At 41.6% G+C, this 22,732-nt stretch overlaps 1 protein-coding gene across 2 annotated transcripts; it reads right to left on the reverse strand.

The window, feature by feature from the left end:
• Positions 1–1,857: 1,857 nt before the first annotated feature.
• Positions 1,858–21,295, reverse strand: LOC148368762 (translocating chain-associated membrane protein 1-like 1). 2 transcript variants are annotated; one of them, XM_088330792.1, is made up of 11 exons: positions 21,134–21,295; positions 18,347–18,407; positions 18,139–18,257; positions 13,338–13,454; positions 13,200–13,258; positions 12,999–13,083; positions 10,812–10,882; positions 9,067–9,171; positions 8,813–8,956; positions 5,638–5,798; positions 1,858–2,910 (listed from the first exon to the last, which is right to left on the reverse strand). In XM_088330792.1, exons 1-11 carry the CDS (start codon positions 21,251–21,253, stop codon positions 2,840–2,842), a joined length of 1,113 nt encoding a protein of 370 aa, XP_088186918.1. In that variant the 5' UTR covers positions 21,254–21,295; the 3' UTR covers positions 1,858–2,839. The 2 variants fall into 2 exon arrangements, with proteins under 2 accessions (XP_088186918.1, XP_088186917.1); XM_088330791.1 differs by having other exon boundaries at positions 1,858–2,913.
• Between the last annotated feature and the right edge of the window lie 1,437 nt (positions 21,296–22,732).

Below are 22,732 nucleotides of genomic sequence, written 5' to 3' on the forward strand. Positions count from 1 at the left end.
AAAATAAATAAACCTCTGCAGCACATGTAAAAAGGCCTCTAGATGCTTCTGTGTGTGTGTTTGGAAGAAGAATAAATTCAGCAGTACAGGTAAGCCTTAGCATTCGTGTGTCCAAACCACCATGCATTGGCGCCACCAGACACAAACACAGAGTTTCGGCCTTCTTGCTCAAGAATCAGGAATTGTACACTGAAGTAACAGTACAACTTCTAGATATGAGTAGGGTGAAGCGGAGAACAGGGCAGCAACCATTTTAAACTTAAAGTTGAAAAAACTGGGATTAAAAACAACAAAGATATCTGCAAATCTTTTGGCAAAAGTATCTTTGGATTCACTTTCAAATTACTGATAGTTGAAAAGAATTTGCCAATCATTGGGTATGTTTTGTCATGATTACTGATGCGGGGCACCTAAATCTGCTCCCTTGGCGCTGATTGGCTGCTTCCTTTTTTTAAACCCCCGCCTTCCTGACAACACTCGTCAGATCGTTTGTGAACCTACGCTACACGCTAGGCAAACTTTTGTTTTTGATTTGATTTGCATTTATATAGCGCTTTTCAAGTCAATGACTTCCCAAAGCGCTTTACAATGTGCTCCACATTTCCCAATAGCGGCCTTGCAGCCATGTAAGGCGCTAACCTGCTTATTGGGGGTATTAGGGGTTCAGTGTCTTACCCAAGGACACTTCGACATGTAACAGGGACGAGCCGGGATTCGAACTGGGATCCCTTGATCCCAAGACGAGCGCTCTACCTCCTGAGCTACTGCCGAGTTTGTGACTCCTGACTCTATTACTGCCCTGTTGTTCTGTCTGATTCCTGTTGCCGACCTTTTTTCTGGACCCGTTTATGGTTTTGCTCCTCCGTCCCGGCCATCAACCTGTTCTTCCATGCTTTCGACATTGCCTGCGCTCGACATGGAAGTGCCACTTCCGCGTTCCCAGCGATCTGCTACCCGTGACCGACCATCCACAGATCGTGGGTGCAAGTCCTTTCCTCCTTCTAAATAAAACTGAGAGCAATAGAACGCAATTGGGTCCCGTCTCAGTTCCTGGTCCGTGACAGAAGCGAAGCAAGATGGAAACTCCCTCCGCCATGCAGCGTTCAAGTCGGACTGAGGGGTAGGTCAAGCGAAGTGTCCGCCATTCTTCGGCTGGTCCGGCAGCAATAAGAGTTGCTTCAGGTGCCCCCATCAGTAATCATGACATGTTTACATGAAGTCGGACTATCCCGATTGTGTAAATCCATGTAACGCACGCAGACATCCGATTAAGGTCCGACTGAGAGTAGTCCAATTCAAATGGTTGGGTTTGTCCTTTGATTTTCCAATTACTCGTGCAAGTATACGCATTCAAATAGTCTGAATGAGTGTGCGGATCACTCCACTGGCCATAGTTTACCTTATCTGTGATATCTATTTTCTTTGTTGGTACTGAAAATGACACTGGACTTGTAGTACAGAGATGAATGATACACGGCTTACTGGCTAAACAAGTCTCATGTGTATTGGTTGATTAATCCGGGACATTTCTATTTCATTTTAAGCCACGTTGAAATGTCCCAGTTGTATCCATCCATATATAGTGTAAGTCTATGCCTCTGGCAAGCCACGTACGAGGATGACTCATAAACAGACCGGATGTGGAAATTTACTTTTAGAGAGAGGAGGAAAAGAGCATGGTACTTTGATGATTTATTTGAGTGACATGAATGAAATCATTGTTTATTTAATGTTTGTCATTAATAAATGCATAAACGACATCTATGCCTTTGCTCCCGCTTTACTTTTGTAAACGGAGATGCTTGTTTGTCACTAGACATGTAAACAATTTATTTGTATAGCTCCCAAATTCCAAATTCCAACTATTTAATGCATGTAAACAAAGTTTATTTTGTGCTTTTAGATACATTTCCCAAAATTTAAAATTTCATCTGGGTTTTTTTTCTTTAAAACAAGAAAAGTGCCTCAATCCAGTGTTAGATTTTAAAGGCACTGATTATGTAATGAAAATCATAAACATTAAGGTTGATTCATCATTTACATAACACGAATACTCAAGGAGGCAGCACGGCGGCGCAGTGGTTAGCGCGCGTGCATCACAGTTCTGAGGTCGTGAGATCGGACCTCCTGTGTGGAGTTTGCATGTTCTCCTCGTGCTTGCGTGGGTTTCCTCCCACATTCCGAAAACATGCATGTCAGGTTAATTGGCCGGTCCAAATTGTCCCTAGGTATGAATGAGCGAGCGAATTGTCTGTCCCAGTGTGCCCTGCGACTGGCTGGCAACCAGTTCAGGGTGTCCCCTGCCTATTGCCCGGAGATAGCTTGGATGGGCTCCAGTACCCCCGCGACCCTACTGAGGATAAGCGGTGCAGATAATGGATGGATACTACTCCAGGATTTGATTCTTGGGATATTTCATTTCTAGTACTGTTCTAAAAAGGTTTTTGGGATTAAATCAAAGGTTCAAACAAAAACAAATCATCAAAAGAACCCGGTACTGAAAATATGTCAATCCAGCTCTTCCTCACATGAAGTAAAAATTTCAAAGAAGTGAAATAAAAATTCATCGCCTGCTCGTGGAATCACGGTTGCACACTAAAGGACACTTCATTCCTCACGAGTAAAATGTGTTCGGTTTAAAGCATCGGATTCAACTCAGGCTTGCCTGCTCTCAACTAGCAGAGAACCAAGTTAAAAAATCACATAGAGTATCAACCAAAGACATTTTAAATACCGAAGAGACGGCTACGTGAGGTTATTTCGTGTGATTTTGTTTGGACAGCAGTAGACACATAGTATAAGTCGTGTATACAACATACAGTTTGTCACCTTCCCATCTTTATGAGTTTTTAACTCTTCTCGCCCGAGGTGATGGTTTATCGTCGGGCTTCAAAACTCCATTGGCAGCTCCTGCTAAAGTTAAAAAACGAAACGACAAAAATGAACCTGTTTTAGTGAAATGTTTAGGAATTTACATAACCAAAAGAAATTATGAAATTCACTTTTGATTGCTTTAAAGGTAATCACAAACGTTTGTGTTTTTAGCATAACATCTAAATATATTTCATCGGTACATTCCGATTACTTTACAAGATTTGAAGAAAGCATGTCTTGTTTTGTCACCATGAGCTGTGATGTCATCGGGGAGAGACCAGCACGCTAGCAAGCCATTCGCCATATTGTATTAAGTGTTAATTAGTTGAAGAGGTTTAAGAGTGTTTTAAGCCGAATTTTGGTAGTTTTTGTGGAGAATGCCAAGGTGTCGTGTCACAGGTGAATAAAGTAATGGTTAAAAAAGAGGGAGAGCACCCAAAAAAGGGGCTAACTGGCAGGAAAAAAACCACAGAGAACCGCTAATGGGGTGCTAACTGTAAGAGAATTATGGTCTTAATGTGCCTTTCACACTATATAATATACTCTTATACCCAATTTATAATCCTACTTTTGGGAATAAAGTAATGGTAAAAAAAGGGAGAGCAGTCAAAAGGGGGGCTAACTGGCAGAAAAAAACACTAAGAACCGCTAATGGGGTGCTAACTGTAAGAGAATTATGGTCTTAATGTGCCTTTTACACTATATAATATACTCTTATACCCAATTTATAATCTTACTTTTGTGATCTTTATACATTTATACTCAATAAGTGTATTTCGAGTTGTTTTCAGGTGCCAGCGCCTTCAAGGTCAAAAGAATAAGTTCCCAAGCGCCAAAAGAATGTCTCTAATTAAAAAGTTACAACCTGAATGCAAGATTCTCAGGCGACTCCTATCTATTATCAAACAATGGACTACTTTGGTGTCCAAAACTCCTCACAAATGCTCTACCCCTCATTCCTTTCTTTGGGGCCTGCTAACTGGTTAATCAAGATGGCCTTGACTCCCACATTCATTCGAGAGCAATATTACAGAGACGCATTGTGTTTATAAAGTTTCAATATCCTTATTACTCATTTATTGTACTCGCACGCCGTCTAGCAACCAACATTATACACTGCAGTGTATGAACTTGTAGGTCATGCATCCAATAGTTAAAATACCGTAAATTCCGGACTATAAGCCGCTACTTTTTTCCCAAATGTCCAGCCCTGCGGCTTGCCACCAGCAGCACTCGAGTACAAAAGGTAAGATTTAGACCGGTGGAATAAGTGCGCTGAATTGTCAGTCTGACAAAGGTTCTTTCCGAAAATGAGGAAGTCGCCCTTTATGGCGGCAGTTATAAAGAGAAAGATGAGGAGGGTTAACCGTAAGTTTCGCATTTGCGGTATGGCTTTTTTTAACAGATACGCATGATGCGTTGCGAGCGTGTTATTAGTAGCGCGTTGGTACCTTTATATTATTATTATTAAAGCTTTGAAAACTCTCTCGGTGTACCGTCTTTCTTTGTAAATATGTGTAACCATGTATAATATGTTTTGCAACTGTATATTTTTGTAATGCATTTATTTTAGAGAGTTATTGTGATATGTTTTCTACGAGCGAATCAAAAAGAAGGGGCGGAGCTAACACGGGCTGACGGGAAGTGGGGTGAAGCTGAGTTACATCTCTTTGTTGTTGCAGCGGACAATAGTGGATACCGGTATATATTTTTCCCACCCTTAACTTTGGAAATATACATTTTTTTAATTGGATTACTTTCAACGAGACCCGGACTTTAAAGGTCTGCATTAAATTCTAATTACAGGTATCATTTTCCGTTCATATTGCTGATTGTGGTGTTCGGATTGTATACTATATTCATAGTTACAATCGCGGCACCTAGTCAAATTTTGAATAAGCTCTTGACTTTGCTACATGTTTAGATGTGGGCGCTTGCGGCTTATATACAGGTACGGTTTGTGTAAGGACAAAACCAATAATGCCCATAAAATGTAGTTCATGCGGTTTATAATCAAGTGTGCTCTATAGTCCAGATTTTACGGTACTCACAAAATACAAAAACTAGCACAGAAAATGAACTTTCCTTTTAAAATCGATAGATGCATCGAAATTGCAATACTGGTCTGAAAAATCACAATTAGGTTTTTTCCCAAAATTGTGCAGCCCCACAGCCCGATTCGGTCAACTTTGGCCTAAATTTTTAAAGTCCCCTGGCTTTTAGAATATTTTGCAACATATTTGCAAAATTGTAGGGAGGAACCCTACACATTCTGTGCCTAATTGAAAAAAAAAATCTGTTTAGGGCGGCATTAGCATTAGCCGAGGTAGAGCGCTCGTCTTGGGATCAAGAGAACGTAGGTTCGATTCCCGGCTCCTCCGTGTTATATGTCGAAGTGTCCTTGGGTAAGTCACTGAATCCCTAATGCCCCCAATAAGCATGTTGGCGCCTTGCATGGCTGCACGGCCGCTATTGGTGTGTGTGTGTGTGAATGGGTAAGTGTGAAGCATATTGTAAAGTGCTTTGGGAAGTCTTCATTGACTTGAAAAGCGCTATATAAATGCAGACCATTTTAGGAATACGTTTAAAGTATTAGAGTATTCCGTCTCCATTCCTTTTTCTAGAATGATATTAATCAAAACATAAGCAGGTAAGCTTTGTTATCGCAACATAAAATAAGTAGAAAGACGAAAATCTTTGATGAGGTGGAACGGAAAAACACCTATAAGTTAGGTTTTTTGCTGCGGAAAGGATTCTACTCACCCCTGGTAAACTCCCTTTTCTGAGGCTTGCTCTTTGGACTTGCAGTCTTCTTCTTTGATGCTTGGTTCTGGCTGTGTTCCCTCCACTTCTTCAACTGGAAATTAATGAATTTCCACATCATCCAAGCCTGAGTCAGGCAGATGGCCGCCAAGCACGCCATTCTTAAGGGGCAAAACAGATAAACCTAAAATTAGAACACTAATATATATTTTTGTATTGGTGACAACCGTAAATTTGAAATGTATGATTTAGATCAGTGATTGACAACCGCAGGGTACCAGGCCAAGGACAGTTTGATCTGGTACGTTTGAAATAAAATCAGTGTGGTCCGCATGGGCAGGGGCAGTTGCTTGTTGGGCGGTGCAATTGGCAGTAGCTCAAGAGGTAGAAGCGCTCGTTTTGGGATCAAGAGGTCGCAGGTTCGATTCCCGGCTCCTCCGAGTTACATGTCCAAATGTCCTTTGATTTGAGATGAGTCAGCGGACCAGCGTTTGACCTGAAGCATGTGAACGCCTGCATGGACCAGCTGGCAGAGATGGGAAGCTGCGTCGTGGCCGTCATAGACTTTCTGGACTAGTTTACAGGCTGGGGGCGTCGCTGCATTTTCATCATGTTACCTAGTGTTTACTATGTTTGTGTACTGTAATGCTAAATGTAATTCACCCTGGTCATTCTGGAAGGGGGATACCACTTGTGAGGTCCCTTCTCAAGGTTTCTCTTTTTCCTCACGCTGAGGTTTTGAGTTGTTCCTTGCCCGCATGTTGGTTTGAGATCAGGTAATTGTATCATTGTAATCCTGTGCAGTCCTTTGAGATTGATTAAGGGCTATATAAATAAATTTGACTTAATTTTTGGCTTGACTTGACACTGAATCCCTAATGCCCCCTATGTTGTTGTCTTGCATGGCTGACGCTGCTATCAGTGTGTCAAAGGAAAAAGTGTGAAGCACATTGTAAAGCGCTATATAAATGCAGACCATTAACATTTACATTGGAATATAACCAAAATTTATATAATGTCATGCTAGAACGAGGGCAGCACGGCGGCGCAGTGGTTAGCGCGTGTGCGGCACAGTTCTGAGGTCGTGGGAACCTCCTGCGTGGTTTCAAATCCAGCTCCCGACCTTACTGTGCGGAGTTTGTATGTTCTCCCCGTGCTTGCGTGGGTTTCCTCCGGGCACTCCGGTTTCCTCCCACATTCCAAAGACATGCATTTCAGGTGAATTGGCCGGTCCAAATTGTCCCTAGGTGTGACTGAGCGAGTGAGTTGTCTGTCCCCGTGTGCCCTGCGATTGGCTGGCAACCAGTTCAGGGTGTCCCCTGCCCACTGCCCGATGATTGCTGGGATGGGCTCCAGCACCCCCGCGACCCTACTGAGGATAAGCGGTGCAGCTGATGAGATGAGATGCTAGAACGATTGTAAACAAACTTGCCGCAATGGAAAAACGTTTGGCAACAGAGTTAGAGGATGAATGGATCCCTAAGCCAATAACAACACAGAGACCACTTACACTGTAGAGCATGGGTGTCAATCAGGACCGCTAAGGTATTGAATCCGGCCCGGGAGACAACGCTCGGAGAAGCGCAAGAGAAAAACGAGCGGCAGGTTGAAAGCTGTCCACTTGATATTTCCAAAGCCAGGTGCCTCTCACAAACGTTGTACTTGTATTTCTTTCTTTGTTTCCTTCTCTCTCTCTCCCTCTCTTTCTCCCTTTCTCTCTCTCTCTCTATCTTTCACTTTCTGTCTCTCTTTTTCTCTGTCTTTGTTCCTATTTGTCTCTTTCTCTCTGTGTCTTTTTTACCTTCTTTTGCCCGCTCTTCCTTTTCTCTCTCTTTTCTCTCTCTCTTGCTTTGCCCTTCTCTCTTTTCTCTCCTCTCTTTTCTCTCCTCTCTTTCTATCCATCTTTGGATTTCTTTCTTTCTCTCTTTGGGTCAGAACCAGAACAGGAGGAGGACCCGGATGCGTAACGTTTACTCACAAGTTTATTGAGCTTTAGAGGAAAAACAAATGCCAGCGATCCAGTGCTCTCTGGACGAGGGAAGCAAGCCGCTCACGGGATCGGAGCGTGATCGGAATGCGGATCTCCCGGAGCGGGGGATTGTAGCGTGGTGAAACGGGGACAAGGCGTCAATAGCCAAAGCAGGGAATCAGGGCGTGGTCGGTGGTCAAAAACGGGTAGTTAGCCGGAGCGGGAGATCAGAGCGTGGTCAAAAAGACAAAACGGGTCGACAGCCGGAGACAAACAGGGAATCAGGAACAGACGAGTGGTATACGGATGAAAAACGGGACCGACGGGAGCCAGAGTCAAAATGCTTGCCTTGCGTATGTAGAGGTTCGCTGACGGACTGACAGGGAGAGACTGGCGTAGTGGCTATAAATAGGAGGGGAATTAATCAGGCAACAGCTGGCGCCAAACAAGCGGGCACAGGAGAGGGCAATGAGTAATCATGACACTTTCTTTCCCCCTCTCCAGTTCTCTTTTTATCTCTTTAATTTCTCACGCTCTCTCTCTTTCTCTCCCTCCCTTTTTGACAAAAAATACCTAATTTCTTTTCATTTGATTACGGTGGGAACACTGCAAAATGTGGGTAATTTTAAGTATAAATCCAGATTTTAATAATAATAATTAAAATAAAATGCATGCAATAAAGTTATTACTATTTCATGATCCTTTTGGATCCTTTTGGGGCGGCAGTAGCTCAGGAGGTAGAGCGCTCGTCTTGGGATCAAGAGATCCCAGTTCGAATCCGGGCTCGTCCGTGTTACATGTCGAAGTGTCATTGGGTAAGACACTGAACCCCCCAATAAGCAGGTTAGCGCCTTACATGGCTGCAAGGCCGCTATTGGGAACTGTGGAGCACATTGTAAAGCGCTTTGGGAAGTCATTGACTTGAAAAGCGCTATATAAAATGCATATCATTTCATTTCATTATATTTTAAAATTATCACTCTGGGTATCACGACTGTGAGGGGGTGAGAGCACACGAAAGGTCCTTCGTGAAATCACCCACTTGGGGTCAATCCAACCTGGCTTGGGCACGCCAGTTACAAGAATTTGAGTCATGAATCTACTGTTTGGTCATCCAACTCATGTTGAAAGTCATTTTCAAGTTAGGGATTGAAATATTTTGACCCACAAATCATATGCAAGGAAAAAACAGTCGGCGAAACTTACCTTATGGTGAGCACATTAAAGTTGCCTTCCACAAAAGAAAAGCCTTGGTTTTCTCTCCGAGGCAAGCCAAAGCCAAATGTCAGGACTGATAGAGTAAGAGTGAGGAGGCGAGCGATGACAAAAAGCAGAGCCCACAAAGTGAAACTGTAACAAAATGAGAAAAACACAATACTATTACATGACATAATGTTGTTGAGGTAAAAGGAGAGTATGCCACCACCATTATGGCATCTTATTTGTTGTATCGAAGATACCCCTTCTGCTTGTTCTCGTCACTGAAGTAGAAGAGGCGCGAGGCGTGAAACAGGAGCTCCACCAGGTAGTGAGGGACCAGCAACACCATACCAAGACGGTGGAGACTGAAAAATGAGGGCAAGACAGGAACAACAAAGAAAACGTTCAATGATTACATTGTTATTACATTATGAAAGGAGTTGTCTAAAGGTCCCTTAAAACAAGGACCATGTCATGATGGCTGATTAGCATCGCCTGTGCTGCAGGCTACCTGATTGGTTCCCTGTCCTTTTTAAGCTCAGTCCTTTCACTTGCCTGTTGTTAGTCCGTCAGCGAACCTCTGTTTCTACAAGGCAAGCACTTTGACTCTAACTCCCGTCAGTCCCACGTTTTGCACCCGTTTTCCACCTGTCCGTTCCTGATTTCCCCGTTTGTCTCCGGCTACGACCTGTTTTTTGACCCCGACCACGTTTTGCTCTCTCGTCCTGGCTTACGACCCGTTTACTATCCCGTCCACGTTTTGGCTTTCCTGTCCCGGCTATCAACCTGTTTTTTTCCGCCTTCGACACCACGATCTCTCGCTCCGGAAGATCCAATTCCGCATTCGAACACGTTCCGATTCTGTGAGCGGCTTGCTTCCCGCATCCAGCAAGCACCGGATCGCGGGCGCTGCCTTTCCTCTTTATCTCAATAAACTTGTGAGAAACGTTACGCGATTGGGTCTACCCTTTGTTCTGGACGTGACGGACTAACTGGCTCAGAGAGTTTCAATTATTATATATCTTGCCAGTTGCATTGAAAAACAGGTACTTGTATCTTATTTATCGATTTACTTAGGAATTTTTGTTGCTGCAACCTGGTCACCCATTTTATTTTATGTTTTATTTCATAGTATTACTTTCATTATTTTATATTTTAATTTTATTTTTGTTGTTTGGTAATGCAACATCCATTGCAGCCTGGTCATCCTGGAAGGGGGATTACCTCATATGCGGTCCCTTCTCAAGTTTTCTTCATTCCCTTCATGTTTAGGTTTTTGAGTTTTTCCTTGCCCTCATGTAGGTTTTAGATCAGGGGATGGTGTCATAATCATCTGTAGTTTGCAATAGTCTGTGCAGCCCTTTGAGACTCCTTGTGATTAAGTCAACGTGACTTGACTTGAACTATTGTTACGATGCACTATCCTTACTAACGACTTAGGCCAGTCTCCAAGCACTACCTTGTTAACATTTTGCCTAATTTTTCTAACATTGCTTAATTTATTTTTCTCTTTTAAGTCATTTTTATGTTTTTACCCTGGAATGCCTAGATTATTCTTGTTGCAAACAATGGTTACTACGTTGTTGTTAATGAAAATAAAGAAAAACATAATTCAAATACTGGTTCAATCCAAAGTACAAGTCTCATTATCAGACTCATAAATGGAAGACCACTAACCATTCTGAACTAAAAAAAATTAAAAAAAAAACAGTGTATGTGCCCGATATGAGATCCAGAAGTATGGCATTGGGGGCTATAGCTCCTAAAAAAGACAAATAGTCCATTACGGACCAACCCAGCCCCTGAAACGATTCGCGAGCTGCCATCTTCGAGAGTACGGGACCGAGTAAGGGGCACCTCCCTCCACCCTCAACCCTGTTTTAAGAAGTTAAATTCTGACCTGAAAACTAGAAAGAAAAAAAAAACGTCTTTTTGATTTCTGGAAAAAAATAATTGTAACAATATAACATTCGAGTCATGGACAACACACTGCATGTTTACTCACTTTAAGATGTAGGCACCAGTGATGTGCACAACGTAAAGGACAATGTAATAGAGTTGGCGGGGAATGTCCTCCTAGAGACAAAGAAAAGAATCAGACAGTAATGATGAAAAGCTGAGTGACTTATTTGGCCTTGAATAGTTTGTGTGTCATGATTACAGATGTGATGCACCTGTGCCCGCTCCTATGGCGCCAACTGCCTCGGACTCTGATTGGCTCTCTGTTTCAATTTAAACCCACGTCTATCGATCACCTGTGGTCAGTCCATCTGCGAACCTCAGATTACTCTAGGCATGCTTTTTTTTACCATGACTCACACCTGTTTTTGCTCCAGTCTGTTCCCCGGCTTCGACACGTTTTTTAATCCTGACCACGTCTACTCTCCTCTCCTGGCTTTCGACTCGTTTCTGATCCCTAAGACGTTTTTGCTCTCCTGTCCCGGCTACTGAACCGTTTTTTTCCCGTTCCCGACAGAGCCATCGCTCGCCACGGAAGTCCCACTTCCGCGTTCAGAGCGACCTGCTTCCCGCGACCAGCTATCACCGTATCGTGGGCGCAATCCTTTCCTTTCTTCCAATAAAACTGAGTGAAACGTAACGCAAGTGGGTCCTGTCTCCGTTCTGGTCCTGACAGTGTGGAAAAACTTCTGATATGACAGTTGTGACATGAGTTGTAGAGTGGAAATGGCCGATTGTTTGATAAATCCAACAGCACCAGTCATAAGGAACAAGCAAAATGGCTTAAGAGTCACCAACATTTTGAGGCTGATAGCTGCTTCTCTTGAGAATCACATAATGTATAAAATAAGCCGCATCATAACTAATCACGGGTATCACCATTTCAAGACTACGCTAACTGGGAGCTAGGAGACTCATGGTGAGTGATTGGTAAGCCCTGAGTGCAATAATTGTGGCAAAGTACATTTTGAGAATATTTACAAAAAAAACCAACAACAATAAACTGAAGTACCAATGAGGCGTGATTAAAAAAACAAAACAAAAACATGAAAATACTTGCATTAGCTCCTCAACGACTTTGAAAAACTCACTGACTCCAAAAACTCTGACTAAATTGTTTGTAGCAAAATAGAGATGCTGCTGACGTTCTGGTCCGATGAGAATCAGGCTGAGAACTGATCAAATCCTCATGAGAAATATTAATGTCTCTTGTCTCTTATGGTATGTTTTTTTTCAGAAATGTAGAGTAATAGACTTAACACAAAGTCTGAATGCGCATTTTTGGTTATAACGGGATGTGAATCCAGGTCACGGTGGTAAAAGCACCCAACTCTTACCACTGGACTACCACAGTGTTCATTTTACCTGTGAAAAAGTGATGGGTCCCGGGGCCTCGCATGCTCAAAAATCTATGGGTCCCAACAGAGATCTATGGGTCCCCAAAATTTAGTGTTATCGCGGTTGAAATTGTAAATCGGTGACAAATATATAATATAAATATATATATTCATTCAGTTTTAATCATCAAATTATTAATTCATTTTCTGCATCAAATTATTGTTGTAATATACCGATTAAAGGGATAACCACAAACAAGTCTTTTTTTCATTTTCTCCTTTTATACTTCCTTTTTTTTTTAAACTTCTTTATACAACATAATCATCCGTAATATAATGCATCAAAGCAAGTGAGCCGTTTGAGAGCCGGCTCTCTTGAATGAGTTGAGCCGAAAAAGCCGGTTGTCTAAAAAGAGACGGACTTTTCACCACACAACTGGAGATCGGCGTGCAGACGTAAACTCAAACCGCGAGACCAAAACAACATCTGCTGGATCTGCCTGCCGAAAAGTTTGGAGTGCTGTAAATCTATATTTTAAAAATACGTAATCGATTATAATGAAAATTTTGTGTCAAAAAAGTTGCATCCCGGGGACGCACGTTGATTTGATACCATGCGTCCCCAGCAAAAATGATGCGTCTAGGGCGCAGGGACGCAGGCAAATGAGAACACTGGTAACACCTTGACTGTCAACAGTAGTTAAGACTGGGTCCTATAAATACTGGACCGAAACATTTGGTGGTCAATGTTGATTAGTCTTTGCATACAATTAAGTATGCTCGGAACGATTTTGAGAACTTCTGCAAGTGGCAGTATTTTCTCTCGGAGCCATATGTACTCATATCATAGGTTCCCGACCCCTGTTTTGTGCAAATCTTGTACAACTGAGCCTTACCTTGCGGATCTTTTGAAAGTATAGCTCAGGAAGTGCATGGAGCCAGTAGGCAATTTGGCAAATGTAGAAAAACTTGACCTGAAAACTAAGCAGAAAAGATATTTTACATGTCTTGAACATGTATCCCAGCTTCTGATAGACAGTTTCTTCTCAATACAGAATGTTTTAATTTTAAATAGATGAATGAAAATATTTACATACACCATGTGAGTGTGTGGATAACCCTCCCATAGAAAAGTGGGTTTTTTTGCAAAGTCCTCCTATAAAGTAAACAAAAATGCATGGATTAACAGATGATATTAAGGTAGCATATCACCCGATGTAGAGATGTATTTTTACCGCGGACAAGATGCTGCAGCCCCAAATGAAGGAGAATAAGTAAAATGCTGCCAGTTGACCTGATTCATTGAACTTGCTGTGTTTGGTCTTTGAAAGATGCAGCCTTCTGTTAATTTTCTGAAAGCAAACAAGATGAGCCAATGAGTGGCCGAAAACAGAGGGAATAGAAGTTGCAGGTTCAAGCTAATTTGCGCAAAACATGATCTTATTTCATTTTACTGCAAATGCCATTTCTCTAAGTGTCACGTTTGCCATGGTGCCCAATTGGCACCGCCCGTGAGGCACCAGCTGCGGCTCGTTAACAGATTGGCTTTCTGTCTATTTTAAGCTCAGCGCTCTCACGCTTCCTTTGTCAGCCCGTCAACGAACTTTTGCCCCGCAAGACGTGGGTTTCGACTCGGTCCTGTTCCTGTTGGTATTTCCTGTCCGGTATTGTTCCCGTTTATTTTGTCCTGTTTAATTTCGGCCTCCAGTTTTGTTTCCGTCTATTTGCCTTTTCCAGCAGCTGCCCGTTTTATTGTCAGCTCCTACCTTCGGTGTTTTTTCTTCCCGTTTTGACAACTACACTATGGATTACTTCTATCCTATGGAATGGGTTTTAGCGCACAAAAATGCGTTTAATAAAGGAATCAATTCCTTGCCCTGAAGAATTCTTGTGCCGGCGTGATGAAGGGGCCTATCGTGGAAGAAGAGCCGGAGCTAGCTAAGCGGCTAGCGGCGTTATAAGTCTTCGGTACCATCCGTAATCATGGTAAATGCGAACTCACGACCAAATAAGATCATCGAGCGCTGGTGGAAAACATCGAAGCGCACAGGGAGCGCAGTTGCTGTGTTTTGCGGAAACGTGGCTCACGTTTAGCAGTCCGGACGCTTACGTGTAGCCACCCGGAGCTACCCGGAGCTATCCGGCTTCAACGCCGCTAAACAGAGACACGAAAGCTGGGGGGAATCGGAGAGGAGGCGGACTTGCTAACACGAGGTGGTGTATCCCTGGATTTTCACAAAGAAAAGATTTCCATCTGCCGCAGGGATGTCGAACTTTTGGACTAGCGTGACGTCATCCACTCCGCTACAAGCACCCCTAGGGCATCATGTTAATCTGTTAATAAACAATGGGGTAGACTGCTGGAAGTGTGAATTTCCCTACAGGAATGAATAAAGTATCTATCTATCTATCTCATTTTAACACTATCTTTGGTCATTACCAGAGACAAAATGTTATTTTCGTTGTGAAATTTGTATTTATTTTACATGATAAGAGCCTCACCAAGGGGGAGCTGATATAATAGTAAGCCATCTATGGGTACTTGGGTGAAGATATGGGTAACATCTTGGCGGAAAACTGTAGTAAGTTCTGTGCCCTATATATGCAGGACTGAAACAATTGGTGGTCAGTGTTGGTTAGGATTAGCATTCAATTAAGTATGCTTTATCCAGAACCGGAACGATTAAGAGAACTACAGCTACATGAAAAGAAAAAAAAATATTTAAATCAAAGCAAAAATAATCTTTGATTAACACAACAGTCATTCTACACTACCACTAGGTCTGCATGTATCAACCGAAATCTAATCAATGTGATGTAGCGCGATTGTGTCATTGCAAGACATTGCGTTTTTTTAAAGGATTTATTGTTCCGTGTTTTTGAGTGATGGAGTATTTGGCCAACTGAAATTGTCACACTTTAGGTTTTAACAGTGTCGGCCAATCAGAAGCAAGTTTTATTGACAGTCGCCAACAAAGGTGAAGCAAAGTTTGCAAACAGTGTGTCAAAACACCAGCCCAATTGTCCAGCATAACAAACGGCACAGCGTGAAAGGTAGCTTTTAGCGGCTCAAACATTGCAAAAAAATATTCATCAATTAAATCAGACCCTGAATAAAGTCAAAACAGCGAAAAGAAATGCTGACCACTGGCGGGTGTTGGATTGTTATCACATCCGGAAATCGAGAGCAGTCACGAGGCTTAGGTCCAGGTGATAAAACGTTAATTATCGTTGAATAATTTTGGCCAGGATAAATAATAAATACGTAAATAAAATTATAAAATTCTCGATAATTTAAATTGTAATTACACGAGCCGATCACCAGAGAAAATAGGGGCGCTGATGCAATGAAAACGCAGATTCCAGACCTACATTAAGGTGACAAAGAAGGTGACGGGGACCAGCTAATCCAGGGGTCGGGAACCTTTTTGACTCAAAGAGCCATAAAAGCAAAAAATATTAATTTTATTTTGGGAAAGAGCCACACCATATATTATGAGACAAATTTACTAAATTGCTAAACCGGCGCCCCAGACAAAAGCTTAGTCTTCAGCACATTTATTTTTGATGATTTGATAAAAATTATGAAAAGAGAATAATGCCAGAGCCCCTGTCCCAAATTCAACAAACAGACCACTTTAAACTTGTCTCTTTCTTGCAATTACTCAAGATCGGTTAAACTCTTTTGACCTTTTTTTTCATACATATTGGTTTCAAAACCAGATGCAAGCATTTATTTTGTAAAAACGTCACAAAATTCTGAGAATAGGGAGCCTTATGTGCTTACCTTTGGCGAGAGATGGGAGGGAATGCTTGTACTTTTTGCATAGCTCCACCCATCCCTCCCACTCACCCAATCAAATGACTAAGTTCTCTTCCGGTGTTTTGGCGTATTTACAGTTCTGTGGATTCATCATAAAGTATCTGAACACTGAACACAGATTATATAGTAAACTTTTAAATAAAGGATTCTTTAGCGTTGTACAGCCAAAACGAGTTTTTTTCCCCCTTTTTTTGTGTGACACCTTGACTGTAAATCGTAGTGAAAAACGTGCCCTATATATACTGCTAAGTGTTACACCTTAATTTAGCTTTGGTTTGGCTTTACGTGTACCTGAATAGGATAGACAATTCCGGTTTTGAACAATATGGAGAAATTTTGCATGCAATCAAATTGGTCTCTGAGCCACAGATACTCATAGAAAGAGCCATATATGGCTCGCGAGCCATAGGTTCCTGACCCCTGAGCTAATCATTTCACAGGAAAAGAGACCCACACAGTGAAAGCGGAAGGACAACGCGGTCAAAATGAGCGATAAAGAGACTAATGACACCCAGTAGAGTCATAGACAGTAGAGGACCCTCATCTTCAGTTTTTGAAGGTATTCTGGTTACTTAAGAGTCTGATAAAAACAAAACAATTATAAAGTTCTTACAAAAATAGAAAACTAGCACAGAAAAGCCACTTTTCTTTTTAAATAGAAAAATTGCATCAAAATTAAACAGTTCTGAAAAAAGTTTTTTCCCAAAATCATGCAGCCATAACTACCACTACTCGTACGGTCACATAGCTGGCAAAACATGGATCCACAAGAAATACTAAAAATAATTTAATATCTGTTACTTTTGTTGTTGTTTTTGTTAGCACATGGTCCCTTTAAGAGAGGACATGTCGTGAGGGACGGGGCAATCTTCCCTCTAATTTTCCTCGGGTCTGAGCGTTCACACAAAGTCGGTGAGCAACGCTTGAAACAACAGTGGGCAACGGCAATCCCAAGTGTGGCAACTGAGTCATTATCAAACATGTCCAAAACTTGACATCACGTTACATTTTGCTGAGTTTCTGGCAATGCAAAAAAAATTTCACTTTTGAATGAATTGACCAATGTATTATTGCAAAGGTTGTACGGCCTACAAACGTCATTTGTTTTTACAACAATTCTTTCACAAGATTTGCATTTCTTTTTTTTCATGGTATCTTTTGTCGCATACTACTAACATTTTAGGGGGCTTATTTAGTCGGTTGCAACAAGATTGAATTGGTATAATTGGAAATTATTTGAATGCAACACAAACTTTTTCTTCTTTTTCCCTGTTTTTTTTCCATTTTTTCAATCCGTTTTAAGAAAATCTCATTGTGTTTATTTTTTCCTAGCTGTTACTTTTTTCTTTTTGTTCTTTATTTAATTTTTTCCTTTGTTTCTTCCTTTTTTTTTCTGGCTTTTTCTGAAATGTTCCTTCTTTTTTTTCTTCCTTTTGTTTTTTTTCTTCTCAGCTTTACACTACTTTTTCATTTTGGTATTTTTTTCTTTTTTGTTCTATTCCCCCTTCCTTTAAGTCATTTTGTGCATAATTTTACATAATATTCGGTCATATAGGGATGAAAGAAGCAAAAACAACCTGAAGAGCCGTTTAGGACCCGAAAGAGCCGGTTCCTTTTAGTGAGCCGAGCCGAAGAAGCCGGTTCTCAAAAAACTTTAAAAACTTACACGCGCAGCTTAGAGGGAACATTGCTGGATAGATTTTCTTGTGCGCTGAAAATGTGCAGGCAGTGCGCGATTGCGCACGCGCGCAGCTTAGAGGGAACACTGGACGGGGAGGCGACAGATGCGGAAGTTTTGTGTTTTGAAGTCAGTCTGTGTGTACACGCGAACGGTGTAAGTTCAACCAACAGTACCTCTTGTGTGACTGTTTATACCGCCTGTTATTTTGTTATTAAATTGACACCAAGACATGATTCAATTGTTTGTTTGTTTGTACATGATTCAAATTGAATCTTTTCTTCCGGCGCCGTCACGAATGGCAGCCACTCCAGCAGCTCCCGTGTTATTTTCGATTGTTCTCGATTGTTCTCAGCTCAGGGATGCTGCTGGAAATGTGAATTTCCCTTCGGGGATGAACAAAGTATCTATCTATCTATCTATCTATCTATCTAATCAGCAACTGAGTGCATCATTGATCATCCTGAAGGGCATTACAATGTCAAAACACAATGTAGTGAGGAGCAAGGCATTTTCAATGTGCTTGATTACTCACATCAAGAATATACTCTTGTATCAAGGCGTGAAGGATGACAACAATTAGAAGGTAAAAAAACACAGTTGCCACATCTTTTGGACCATAATAGTAAAGGTTCACTGGCTCATTCTTTTCATCTGAAAAACAAAGGCTTGTTGTCACTCAATGAACCTGAACTCTGAGGAAGAGAGGAAGATGATCACCAGACATGAAATAGTATACTCACCAAGAACTTGCGTGACATTATACTGCACTGTGATGAACATAATGGCAAACTTTGCTGTGACCTGGAATACAAATATATGGTTAATCTTAATAGGTTGCTTTGTAAAATGTCATTAAATTTGGCAGTAAAGTATTAAGCAAGGGGACACTGTGAAACTGTTTGTAAATTCCATCAAATATAATAATCTTCTAGACAAAGAAATACAGTAGAAATTTAGGGGTTACGGAACTTTTCCTTTTTAACCGTCTAGAGTAGTTTTCTTTCTCAATATTTTGCTGGATAGGTACAGTTAGACAGGTGTGTATGCGCCATTGTGGGGTCTAACTTGGAAAAGGCATAAAAACGAGCTTCAAACGCAAAGTTGATTTTCGAAACGAAAGAAAAGGGCAATGACAAACTACGGTTCAGTCAACACTTTACCTACTGAGTTTTGAGCACATGGAGCATTTCACCCACATTGGTTGGATGTCTCACGTTGCAAAATGTTCCTTCCCCTGAATATTTGACCAGCATTTGAAAAGCTGTATACTATAACGTAGTCACATTTTTGGAGGAGCTAGGATCCATTTTGTGCGTTCTTCAAAAATGCTCTATACTAGGCTTGAGATGCCCATGGGATGCCTGCAAGCGTTGGATAATTAGTTTAACGCTCATTAACTTGCTAATTTATGGCATTGTATGCTAGAGTGTCAGGACCAGAACGGAAACAGGACCCAATTGCATTACATATCTCACAATTTTTATTAAAGGAAAGAGGAAGGGCTGCTGGGCGCGGGAAGCAAGTCGCTCTTGTACTCGGATTGTGATCCGAACACCGAGGTGGATCTTGCGTAGCGAGCAATGGCGGGGTCAAGGACGGAAAAACAGGTCGATAGCCGGGACAGGAGAGCAAAAACGTGGTCAGGTCGGAAACAGGTCGTAAGCCGGGACGGGAGAATAGACGTAGTCGGGATCAAAAATGGGTCATAAGCCGGGACGGGAGAGCAGATGTGGTCGGGATCAAAACAAGTAGTAGCCGGAGACAAACGGGAGCAAAAACGGGACAGGCGGGAGTCAGGGTCGAAAAAGGCTTGCCTAGTATACACTGAGGTTCGCAGACGGACTGACACCAGGGGATTGACAGGAGTGGGTTCAAATACTGACAGGGAGCCAATCAGAACCTGCGGTGGTTGGCGCCAAATGAGCGGGCACCGCTGAGTCACATCAGTAATAATGACATAGAGTGCTTAATAGGATGAATACATGCCATAAACAAATGACATATTTTATCATTTAATTTAGGTTAATAGATACTTAAAATATAAGAATATAGCATTGTTTAATTTGATCATCTTTATCTTTAAAAACTGCAATTTTGTTTTGAGCATTTTAATGTTTTCATTTCAATGCATTGTATAGTGATACTCATTATATCGGAACAAAATAGTTTTCCCCAAAGTGATTTAGGATCTAGGTAGTATCAGTATTGCCACACAAACAAAGTCCAGCTTATCTCTGAAAAGTGGGATGTCGCCATACACCGAAAAACAACAATGACCATAGGATGAAGGTGCTGTGTCTGAGTCAGATCAGGAAGCTTCTCCTGCTACTGGTAACAATGGAAACCAGTACTATCTGTTTGATGTGGGGGAGCAGACCCCTACACCAAAAAACGGCCTGGAGAGGGACGGGCGCCAACAGGTTGTACTTTCCCAAGACACACTACAGGAAGTGGTGCCTCGACGACCCTAGCGGTTCAGGGATCCATGAACATTGTAATTGAATTAACATACCGACTTTAAAGTACAGAGATGATAGATTATGTTCCTTGTGGCTTTGTCATGTTCTCCTCTGCACAATTTGTCCACATTCCAAAATCCATCCATCTATCTATCTATCATCTGCACAGCTTATCCTCAGTAGGGCCGCGGGAGTGCTGGAGCCCATCCCAGCTATTTCGGGAGGTGGGCAGGGGACACACTGAACTGGTTGCCAGACAGTCACAGAGCACACAGAGACAGACAACTCACTCACTCATTCACACCAAGGGACAATTTGGACCGGCCAATTAACCTGACATGCATTTTTTTGGAATGTGAGAGGAATCTGGAGTGCCCGGAGGAAACCCTCGCAGGCACGGGTTGAACGTGCAAACTCCGCACAGGAAGACTGGTAGCTGGATTTTATTCCACGACCTCAGAACTGTACCGCGGATGTGCTAACCACTCATCCGCCGTGCTGTCCATTCCAAAATCCATGCACATTATGTTCATTTTACGAATAATCCTAAAGTATGAATGTGTTTTTGGTCAACTGTCTCTGTGTCTTGTGACTGAATGGTGACTAGTCCAGGGTGTGCTTTGCCATTTTCCCAAATTCAACTGTTAGAACTGCAGCACACCTTTGACCCTGATGATGACAAAAACTGGCTGTTGTATTCGTATTAATAATAGCAATTCTCTGTAACTTGTGTTATTTAAATTGTATGGCAAGTAGAAAGAGAAGGACATATGCAATCTGCAACACGGTCTCTATTAAAAATATATTTAACCTCAATATTCCTTTATACTGTATTGTTTACTGTTTACTATGCAGTTGTTAAATGTAAGTAACATTTATTGTACTCTCTGCTGGAGTGTACAGTGTTGAGATGCGTTTATATTCTTGTGGATTTATAAAAATGCCGATTAATATCGCTTTAGCAATGTGCAGGCCCTTCAGAAAATCCATGTGCTGTCATGTCAGCTAACAGACCCTGGCATAAGCTAGGCGGCTAATAGACGCGTTGGCATCCGCGCAATACAGTACCTCGAACATCAGGCCCAGAAGGATGATCATGGCCAGGCACGACACCATATCGGCGTGATTCTGGATGACAAACTCGTGGCTGAGCACCGGTGGGCTTTTGGTCTTCTTTCGGAAACCCATGATTCAGTCTCAGGCGAGAGTCTCAGCCTCCTCCCGCTACTGGATGACGCCACTCGCCGCGCAGCCTACGGATGTTCGCTTCTCGGACTGAAGGTGGGCGATACCAGAATTTTTGGTATCGATCCGATCCAAGTAAATACGGTGGTGTAGTGATCGATACCGATCTGAAACCGATACGTTTTGCTTGGGAATCTCATGATCATTAAATAATGAAACCCCCCCCCCTTGAGGCAGTTTATAAATACGATAAAGTAGCCTAAAATAGTCTATTTTCTAAATTAAATTACTATTTTTTATTGTATTGTATTGAAATGAAATGATCTGCATTTATATAGTGCTTTTCAAGTCAAGACTTCCCAAAGCGCCTTACAGTGTGCTTCACATTACCCAATAGCGGCCGTGCAGCCATGTAAGGCGCTAACCTGCTTATTGGGGGCATTAGGGGTTCAGTGTCTTGCCCAAGGACACTTCAACATGTAACATGGAGGAGCCGGGATTCGAACTGCGATCTTTTGATCCCAAGACAAGCGCTCTACCTCCTGAGCCACTGCCGTATTGTATTGTAATTATTTATTCAGCCAGTATAAACCATAAACATGATATATACAAGAAATCATTTGACACGCAAACACTCAATAATGATAAAATAATAGATTTAAAAGAATAAAAAGAATAGAATAAAAAAGATATTGTAGTGTATAATACAAGGTAATTATATAAAATAGTTTAAAAAGACAGAATATGTAAATAACTATGTAAAGACTAGAGTAGAATAGGTCGGAGGAACGCCGTTGGCATAATAATACTATACATGATAACCTAAATCAATTCCCGTTGAACATATGGATAGCGGAAGGGTAAAAACTCTCTTTAAGACATAAAGTCTTGCTCGCAATGGAGCGAAGACAACGACCTGACGGCAGGTTATCAAAGTTTTAGTGTCCGTTTTCTAGTTCGATCGATGTAGTTACTTTGCAGGGACGGGAGGCCAGTACCTATTATTTCCTTTGTCGTCCTCACTCCTGATTCCATCTTTGACAATTCTTTCTGATTGACGCGACCAAACCAAACTGTGATTGACCTAGTTAAAACGGATTCAATGATAGCACAATAAAAATTGACTAGAATGGATTGACGGACTCCGAATGATTTGAGTTGACGAAGGAAGTAGAGCCTTTGTCTGGCTGACTTTAGAATATCAGTAGCATTGACAGTCCATGTGAGGTCAGCTGACAAGTAAGTACCCAGAAACTTGAATGAATGAATATATATATATATATATATATATATATATATATATATATATATATATATATATATATATATATATATATATATATATATATATATATATATATATATATATATTAGTATTTTTTTTTCATGCTTTTATTTAGGCTATTCAGCATTTCGTCGCGATGTGCAAATTTTGGGTGTTTTACACGTCGCAAGTTGTTTTGAGAGTTGACCCAGAACCTC

Source organism: Urocampus carinirostris, chromosome 3 (assembly GCF_059441175.1).
Source record: "Urocampus carinirostris isolate Australia breed hairy pipefish chromosome 3, RoL_Ucar_1.0, whole genome shotgun sequence".
NCBI lineage: Eukaryota > Metazoa > Chordata > Actinopteri > Syngnathiformes > Syngnathidae > Urocampus > Urocampus carinirostris.

Bases quoted from the DNA above. Each gene is read 5' to 3' on its own strand.
- LOC148368762 (XM_088330791.1), bottom strand. From the start codon at position 21,253: ATGGGTTTCCGAAAGAAGACCAAAAGCCCACCGGTGCTCAGCCACGAG. The intron at 18,258-18,346 runs GTGAGTATACTA...TTTGTTTTTCAG, and splicing joins TAATGTCACGCAAGTTCTTG to ATGAAAAGAATGAGCCAGTG. The intron at 5,799-8,812 runs GTAAGTTTCGCC...TTGCCCCTTAAG, and splicing joins TTTAATGTGCTCACCATAAG to AATGGCGTGCTTGGCGGCCA.